This window comes from Bidens hawaiensis, unplaced genomic scaffold, assembly GCF_021521415.1.
Source record: "Bidens hawaiensis isolate Kalapana, Puna unplaced genomic scaffold, B.hawaiensis_p1.1 tig00002772_1, whole genome shotgun sequence".
Taxonomy (NCBI): domain Eukaryota; kingdom Viridiplantae; phylum Streptophyta; class Magnoliopsida; order Asterales; family Asteraceae; genus Bidens; species Bidens hawaiensis.
In genome coordinates, this window is record NW_027491150.1 from 752,174 (window position 1) to 761,804 (window position 9,631).

General features: G+C 33.7%; 1 protein-coding gene across 1 annotated transcript; it reads right to left on the reverse strand.

Annotated features, from left to right (window-relative positions):
• Positions 1-4,405: 4,405 nt before the first annotated feature.
• Positions 4,406-8,581, reverse strand: LOC143621146 (putative pectin methyltransferase QUA3). The gene is made up of 6 exons (XM_077092659.1): positions 8,166-8,581; positions 6,711-6,914; positions 6,418-6,628; positions 5,699-6,335; positions 5,535-5,630; positions 4,406-4,903 (listed from the first exon to the last, which is right to left on the reverse strand). The coding sequence occupies exons 1-6, from the start codon at positions 8,562-8,564 to the stop codon at positions 4,705-4,707; spliced, it is 1,746 nt and encodes a 581-aa protein (XP_076948774.1). The 5' UTR covers positions 8,565-8,581; the 3' UTR covers positions 4,406-4,704.
• Positions 8,582-9,631: the final 1,050 nt, after the last annotated feature.

Genomic DNA, 9,631 nt, shown 5'->3' on the forward strand with positions numbered 1-9,631 from the left:
TATGCTACGATTAGCGGGTGTGATTACTATCAGCCACGTCAGCACTTGAGGCGTTAAACACCACGTCGTGGGCACCAAGGAGTGCCAAGGGCAACCTCGTGAATGTGCTAGCAGGCAGGAGAGTGAAGTTCAAGATTCTACGTGTAAACCCAATTGATCATCCATTGAGAATCCTTCATTTAGAGGTGGGGCCAAAACCACTACACGCAACCTTAACTTTGGTTTTTGACTTGTTTTTAGGGAGTTAAGCGTTGACATACGATTATGTGTAGTGGTTTAATTTAAAAGTAATTACTGTCCCGTCCCGTCACGTCATTGTCACATATGCATGAGGACTCTCACTAACTTCTCCTTAAAAAACGAAAAACATTTTAAGTAACGTACACCCCAACCATTAATAGTCCAAATCAAAGGCAAAAGGTACGGAGGGTGATGTTAAATTTTTTACTATTTGTTAATTTACCAAAACAACCATTTTGCAAAAGGACTCCATAGCATTATGCAATTTGCCGGCTACATTTATCAATTTCTTATAAATTACTTAAAATTGAGGTTTTCTATCCGGTTTTTGGTTATAGCAAAACCGAAACCGAACTGAAAAATCGATTTTAGAAAACACAAAACTATATTGCTATGTTTCTTTTGGGTTTAGTTTATTTCGATTCATTTACGTCAATTATTATAGTTACGGTTCGGTTATTTTATATTCTTGTGCACCTCTACCTCCCATGAAAATTGAAACAATTTTCCTTTATAGAACAAAATTAAAATGATACAATTTAATAATCATAAACAGATAACCATTTAATACAAATACAAATAAATACAAAGCGATCAAGACTATATAATACCTATATTTTCGTGTGATTGGATCATGTATGAGTGACTCAACCGAATTCACATGAATAAAGGCATAAGTTCGAGGATAGCTTGAAAAAGCCTCACACCTGGATGAACAATAAAACCAAAGTCACATGAATAATGATACACTTGATTTGCGATTTAATCTTAAGTATATAAAGAATCTCAACGAGTTCACTTTCAAATTTTAGTTTTTAATTTTAAATATTTTTAAGTTTGTCTACGTTTTTTTATGGTTGTATTTTTTAATTAGTAGAATGTTATTTTCAATTTATATAATATTTACTTTTTTAATTAAAAAATAATTTAGTTAATTTAATTATATGATAAAAATAAAATTGTTTGAAAGATGGTTTGGGAGGGTTGCAACTTGCAAGGTCTAGGATGAATTGGTATGTATATAGGAAGAAATGATGACGTGAATAAGAGAGAGTGTGAAAAAACGATGAAAATTGGTTTGGGATGTAAGATGACTTTGGGACTCATCAATAACATAAATACATGATATTAGTAAAATATAAAATAGCAATAAATGCATGTTATTAATGATATTACTAAACGTTTTTTTTTGTTGTAACAAATACGAAAAAAATAATAGATTAACAAATTAATTCAACAGGTATTACTAAGTGACGAAAAATTAAATGATAATATTTCTTTTCTCAGAAATGTTAAAGATAAATATTATACTCCATTACTAAACTATGTGAAATTATAAACAAATACAATATTTCTATTCAACATACATTTATACTAGAGTGTATTTGACAGTCTTGATGAAGACGTTGTCGAGAATGTTAACGTGCAATTATTGTGGTTTTAAAATATCATATATCTTTATTTTTTTAGTGTTACAAAACTGAATTTCACTTTTAGAAAAGCAATGGTGATAAGTGATAACGTAGATCCCACAAATTTCAACATTAAACTACTTTTCAAATTGTCGTCGTGGAATTACCAATGAATCCTTGAAGATCTCAACAACAACAACTAAAGTTACATGTTTCATTAACATCACATAACTTAAGGCCATCGTCGTGAAAATTTTAATATCACACAACTTAAGGCCATTGTCATAAAAGGTTTATATGCATTAGTATAACTATCATTTTGTAAAGTATAAAAAAAGTCTTTTGTTAAACCTTTATATTAATTTTACCTTTAATATAAATGTTGAAAGTTTATGTTAGATCTCTAGATCTAATTTGAAATACTATATGTCACACATCTAACTTTGAAGGTCAAACCTTGTTTTAGACGTTTATTATGTTTAAACCTTTTAAATCATTCTTTATGATAGATTATCATAACTAGACACTCTTTGTTCTTTTATATTCATTAAAAAAAACGTTATTTTGTCAAAACCTTTATAAAACTATTATGTATAGTTTAATTTGATATAACCAAGAAGATCATATAATAGAAATAAGATCATCGTTTGACAACACTAGAAACTTTAAGTTTTCACCATAAACTTGGAGAACACCAAAAGTGAAATCTAATGCTTTCTTACACTTGTAAATTTTTAATACCATGTCCAAAAAGATTTACTTTGCTATTTGATTTTTAAAGCTTAAAACCTTATATGTGTTCATCTTTGATAATCAAATGCAGATACCTGAATATTTAAAATAATCAAACATAAAAAAGAAAAAACCACAACGATAATAAAGTGAAATCTAATAGTTTTCTTACGGTCGTAAATTTTAAATCAAGTCTAAAAGATTTACTTTTCTATTTAATTTTTAAATCTTAAAACCTTATATATGTTCATTTTTTTTAATTCAAATGCAGATATCTAAATATACACAAAAATGAATAAATAACAAAATACCACAAGAGGGTGCACAAGATAACTATTAATCATTTTATTTATTAAGACCACAATCCCAAACACATAAACAGAGAGCACTAGATATGCACTTTCCCGTCAACACCCCTCTTCTTACACGACATTGCCTCTTACAACTAAAAGGACGGCATGGATGAAGCCTCCAACTTTCAGAACACGCTTCACCCATCATCGGTGTGCTCCCTAAATTAGTTAGACATATACAAAGCAATACAAATAAGTAATATGTCGATACAAGTGTGTTACTCATATGCAAGAAGGTTAGAAGTAAAAAACATGAATGAGCGAAAAAGAATAAGTAATGTGTAACTTACCGACAATTGTGACTATGAGTAAGACTACAAAATAAAAGTTTATGAAAGACATGTTTATAATATTTTGCAGTATTGAAATAAAAAAAATATATATGTAATGAAATGTTACTTTTATACTTGAAAAAATTTGTTGATCATTTTTAATTTTGATATTAAATAACAATAAATACATGATATTAAATAATAACTTTGGAGATATTGGATTTACATAGCAAACAAAAATTTTGTCCACATTATAACTCCATATGTTTTTTTAATGACCAAACCTTAAAACTTGAAACATGTGATCTAGTGGTAAAGTTGTATGATGCTTGTATTTATAAAACTGTTTATGAGTTTAAAGTCTACTAATTAAAGTTATGTGATATTTAGGTGTAAAAAATTGTTATAAAAATACTAGCTTAAAATCGATTAGTTTGTAAACGAGTTGGTTTAGCATGGCTCAATTTTTAATTAAAAATCTGAATCTAAAACTTACTTTATTTGATTTTGACAATATTAAAAATTATATATTCTAATAGTTTAAGTGGGTAAACAAACCTAAATATTGATCTATATATATATAAGAGGGTGAGTTATTGTACAAAGGATACGAATGCTACTAATTGCATCACATAGCATGTGGAAGATGGTAATTTCATCTGCACCATAGTTACACATAAAGTGCTATAATCACGCAACTTATATGATCATTATATGATTATGCGCCCTATTTGCATAATTATGCATGTACATAATCACGCATGTTATGCGCACATCACATCTAAGTTTTCTTAAAAGAAAATATAGTCAAATATTATTAAACAAAACATAGCAATAGGGTATTCAAATTTTAAGTGTTAAAGCTTAAACACCACACCAAGGGCCACCTCATGAATGTGCTAGCGGGTGCAAGAGTGAAGTGCACAATTCTACGTGTAAACCCCATTGCTCAGCCAGTGAGAACCTTTGATTTGGAAGGGGCGTCAAAACCACTACACACAAAGTTAGTTCTGGATTTTGACTCGTTTTAGAGGTTAAGCGTTGAACTAAGACTATGTGTAGTGTTTTACTAAAAATATGAGCAACATCCGGCTATTTCACTGCCACACAGGCATGAGGACTCCCACAAACTTTTCAATAAAAAACACATAATCGATTAATTAACACCACAATTATGAAGAGAGTTCAAATTAGAGGCAAAATGTATGAAGTGTGATGTTCAGTTTCAACTCTATGTTAATTTACCAAAACACACCCTTGAGTTTCTAATAGGTTCTTTTCTTACCCTTAAAAGTTTTTAATAAGGAAAAACTGAAAAACATATAAAAAATGTTAAGACATTTGTTAATCAAGCAGAGCAGCAACAACAACAATACAAGCAATAAAGCTACAACCTTTAATGAATACAAGAAAATTCTGTTACATAACTTACATATCAAGAAACCTAATCCTTTATGCATGTAACAAGTTTCCAACATATAACTTACACATCAAGAAAGCCAGCCACGCCTTTTTTTGCCAAATGACTCCATAACATTATGCAAATTGTCGGCTGCCCGATGCTGTAACTTGCACATCAAGTTATAAGACGCACCCTTTGACGCATGAAACAAGTTTCTAATGTATAACTTACACATGTAACATATGACTATATCATAATGAATTGGCGTGTCATCGGGAAGATGAAGGTATTGTTCAAAGTAATTTTGTAGCGACTAGAATTTGTTCGTTGCCATTTGATTCTGGTTCTGTATCGTGTATTGTAGATTCCCATCTTACGGAACTAGCAACATGATTAACTTTTTTAATCATTTCGGGTGAATCGCGAATCACTAATGTTCCTTCGGGCCGTAATAACCGGTCTATTTCAACCATCATGTCTACAATACTACATCTGCAGAAAAAGACATGAAATTACACTCAAATATTTGTCTAATAGTAGTATCAAGTTTCAAACATTCAACTCCGTTTCTCCCATTAGGGGTGTGCATGGGTCGTTTTGAGTCAGTTTTTGACTCAACTGAACCAACAAAAACCAAATATTCAGTTTTAGGGTTTTTGAAAACTGTTCGGTTTGCTTTTTTCGATTTTACCATTTGGGCCGGAAAAAACACCTAAAATAATTAATATGGGCCTAAATGTTTCATTTAACTAAATAACTAATAACAAATTAATTATCACACATTTAAACCTTAACTTTTTGGGCTACATCATTTATTAATTTCTTATAAATTACTTAAAATCAAGTTTTTCTATTCGGTTTTTGGTTACCGAAAATTTGGTTTAAAAAAAACAAAACCATACTGTCAGGATTCTTTTGGGTTCGCTTATTTCGATTCGGTTACGTCGATTATTCTGGTTACGGTTCGGTTATTTCATATTCATGCACACCCCTACCTTCCATGAAGATTGAAACAATTTTCCTTTCTTGGACAAAATTAAAATGATATAATTTAAGAATAAAAAACACACAATCATTTAATACGAGTAAAGATAAATACAAAGCGATCAAGACTATATAATACCTATACTTTCGCGTAACTGGATCCCGCACGAGTGACTCGACCGAATACACATGAATAAAGTCATAAGTCCGAGGGTAACTTGAAAAAGGCTCACACCTACATGAACAATAAAACCAAAGTCAATAAAGAAAAGTCAAAAGTCAAAACGTCAATGAAAAGCATACCAATCATGATAAACACCGATAAGCCCCCTATCAAAGATCACGCCTAAAGTTGACAGCTTATTCTGTGGAACAACATTCATCACCCACACAGGATCAGAAATCAACGCAGCTGCAAAGCCACCAAAATATGCATTCATATCCATCACATTTCTAACCGCTTCGGTCCCGAGCTTCAAATTCAATGTTTTTTTGTAGTAAGAAACCCTCCTTTCCCATACACGTGTATCCATTTCAAACCCATCATTTTCATTTTGAATTAACGCAGCCCGTGATGGCGATTTTGTTAATCTCAGGGGCCATTTTGGAATTTCACCAACCGCAAGTTTCCCATTTACAGAAGACGATCGAGTTACACATTTCTTTAACTTAACATACCATGCAGAACTCGGGTCATCAGACTTACGACATAATTTGAGCCCGTTTTGATTTTGGGCCTCGAGACATGAATCATCAACGGGCTTTTTCCAGATGACGGTGCTCCCGTCAACGACAACGGACTCGTAGCATAATGCTTTTGCCACTGCTTGTAATTCTTGCCATTCTTTATCGAGCCCTTTCCAATGAACTGGTGGGCCCGATATTACTAGGTACCCTCCGGGCCGAAGTAATCTATCGACTTCTATAAAATATGTAGCATCTGCAAAGTTAAATGCTCATTAAATAATATGAATATTAATATTTTACAAGAAGTTAAGATTAAATTATTTAAATGCGCTTACTGTATGCGGTATACGGTATTAGACAACGAGAGCAGTGGATTAAGTCGAATGAGAAGGCGGGAAACGGAAGGCGGCGAGTACCGAGCATTAAAACAAATGCAGGTATTCCTCTTTCCAAAGCAAATTGAATTTGTGATTTGTGTGAATCTCGTGGAGCAAACGAGAGCGTTAAAATGTCTTTAGCTAGTAAATACCCGCCAAAACTAGCAACCTGGAAATATATTAACCGATTTTCCAAATCAGTATAACTTTATAAGTTTTGTTAATTTGGAAAATAATATTCGAAAACTTACCCCGCATCCCATATCAAGAGCGGTTCTGATAACGCCACCAGAAATAGGAATATATTGTTCGAGTTGCTCGATATATTTTACAGCTCCGTCGGGAAACATAGTGCCACCACCGGGAAATATGAAGTGTGGGCCCTCTTTTTTCATCCAACCCTGATGACCCTTTCGGTCGGCTAATTTATTATACGGCATATTTTCATGCCATATCTGCAAGTAAAAGAGAAAATCACCTGTATAATAAATAAGCCACTCTTTTGTAACTCAATTTTAAAGCAATGATTTAGTTTTTGTATCATTATAAATAAAGGTTTCTCTTTAACTAGTAATGTAATGTTTGGTCTTATATAAGAACTCATGTATGCATACATTGTGTGTATAGAATCATTATCTTCAAATTCTTTCTGAAAATTTACTAAACATCAGTTTAAACTTCAAATTAGGGGTGCAAACGAGCCAAGCTACTCGAGACAGAATCGATAAAAAGCTCAAAACAAGTCGAACCCAAGCCTCAAATAAAGCTTGTTTAGTTATCTAGCCCGAGCTCGAGCGTTGTATGGGAAGATAGTTTAGGCTCGTCAAGCTTTACAAGCCTAGTGTTTTTTTAAGTTCTCTTTTAGACTTATATGTATCAATTTAACACTACATAGCCGATCTTTGGCTTGTTTAAATTACTGCACACGAGCTCGAGCCGGGCTTAGGCTTGTTTAAGCTTTTTATCAAAATAAATAATATAACTAAAAATCATATATAAATTAAATATTTGATAAAATACTAGCCATTCTCGAGCTTCTGAAAAAGAGATCGAACCGAGCTCAAGCTCGAGCACTCGTAAGTCAAATTCAGCCAACATCAAGCTCAAGCTCTCATAAGTCAAAGCGAGCCGAGCTCGAACTAGCCTGGTGTATTATTAAGTTGTAACTCTTTTAGACTTTTTAGACTTCTATGTATCAATTTCACACTACACAATGTCTCGTTTGAGGCACTACACAAGAGCTTGAAAGAACTAACGAGCCGAGCTCGAGCCTTGTATAGAAGTCCGTTTAGACTCGGCTACTTGCCAAGCCATAACGAGCCTAGTGTAATTTTAAATCTCAACTCTTCTATTAATCAGTTACATACTACAAAGCTGAGCTCAAGCCCAAGCTTGAAAGAACATTAACCAGAATAACATCACACATAACAAGCACATTAAACGAGCTCGACCTCTCACTAGTCAAACGAGCCAAGCTCAAGCTCAAGCTCAAGCTCAGCTCGTTTACACCCCAAACTAAACATTAAATTAAATCACAACTCAAATCCAAGGCACCATAACATTAACCGGAATAACATCACACATAACAAGCATATTAAACGAGCTCGACCTCTCACTAGTCAAGATGAGCCAAGCTAAAGCTCAACTCGTTTACACTCCTAATTAAACTAAATCACAACTTAAATACAAGCATTACTGATTACTACCTTATACAAACTATCCGGCCACTTAATAGGAACATTATACCCTCTAGGCGGAGGTACCAAACACAACGCCCGCTCTTCGGGCGCCGGGCAATGCCTCTCGCGATAATAATTCATCTCCCTACCCAACAGCCTATTCCTATTGGGATCCTCACACGGCATATAATCAACCGTATCCGAATTACACAACGGAACGGTTACGTTAAGTCCGGCATCAATAAGTGCAATGATGTGGTGCCGTCGGGTGGCGCCAACGGTGGTTGTGACAAGCGCCTGACTCCCCGAGGCGGCGAATGAGTCGCCGAAGGGAGTGAGGACGAGAATGAGGAAGCTGAAGATGACGGTGAAGAGGAGGAGTGATACGATGTCGAGAAATCGACATTGGCGTTTGATGAGATCCATTGCTTGAACCTAAATTAAATTATAATCATTATTATTATTATTATTATTATTATTATTATTATTATGAAGTTGTACATTTAAATGTGGAGATCGATTAAGATCTGATGGGAGGAATGGAATAGGGAGTGAGGGTTTTGTGGAGTGGGATATGGGTGTTGGAAGTTGGAGTATAGTGAATATTATTATTACATGTCATGTGAGTGTCACCATGGATGAGTGTGGTTTAAGTTATTTTTAGTTTTTAATATTAGACTATACGTTATGGGGCGCCCATGGTTGAGGTGGCGGGCGCCGTTGGGCGCCGAACATCGCCGTGGGGCGCGGTCCAACCAAGGGCGCCGAAGGTTGGGTGGTTTCAACGGCCGGCGCGGTTGATGGTGAATGTGGGCCCCCCTCCCACACACACATACATACATATGCATATATATATACTAGTTTGAGGCCCGTGTATTACACGGGTAATTGATAAATTAAAAGAGAAAATTTATGATTTGCCTCAATGTGCTTTGGTGGCACGCAACATGCAAAATCGGACTCGGGCCTGTAAAGTGCTCCCGCCTATAAAGCATAGGGAAGCAAATTATAATTTTCTCATTTTAAAATTTAAACATTAAAAAATATGCAATCAACGACGAAACTATCATACATTGTTAATACAATTACAACTTACATTGAAATTGCAGGAATTACAAAAGAAACATTACACAAATACTTTACAAATAAGAACATTTCCTTGTACATTACATTTGTGCTTGTATTAGATTACCTTGTTTATCAAGAATCAAATTCTTTAGCACATGTCTGCTTGTAACTCTTGACAAGGCAGCATATAACCGCCCATGTAAGAACACGGGTTCTTTCATGTAAAAAGATATATGTTGGTTATTTTTTTTTATTAACTTGGATACTTTTAATAATATTATATTAACTGACTTTTAATACAAAGTATTATACTAATTGAATCGGAAGTTAAATGAGCATGATAAATTTGCTGTCACCAACCGATCTGTATTGAAATATTTCAAGTTTTTTTAATTTATTACAATTAAAAGTCATATAATCAAGGA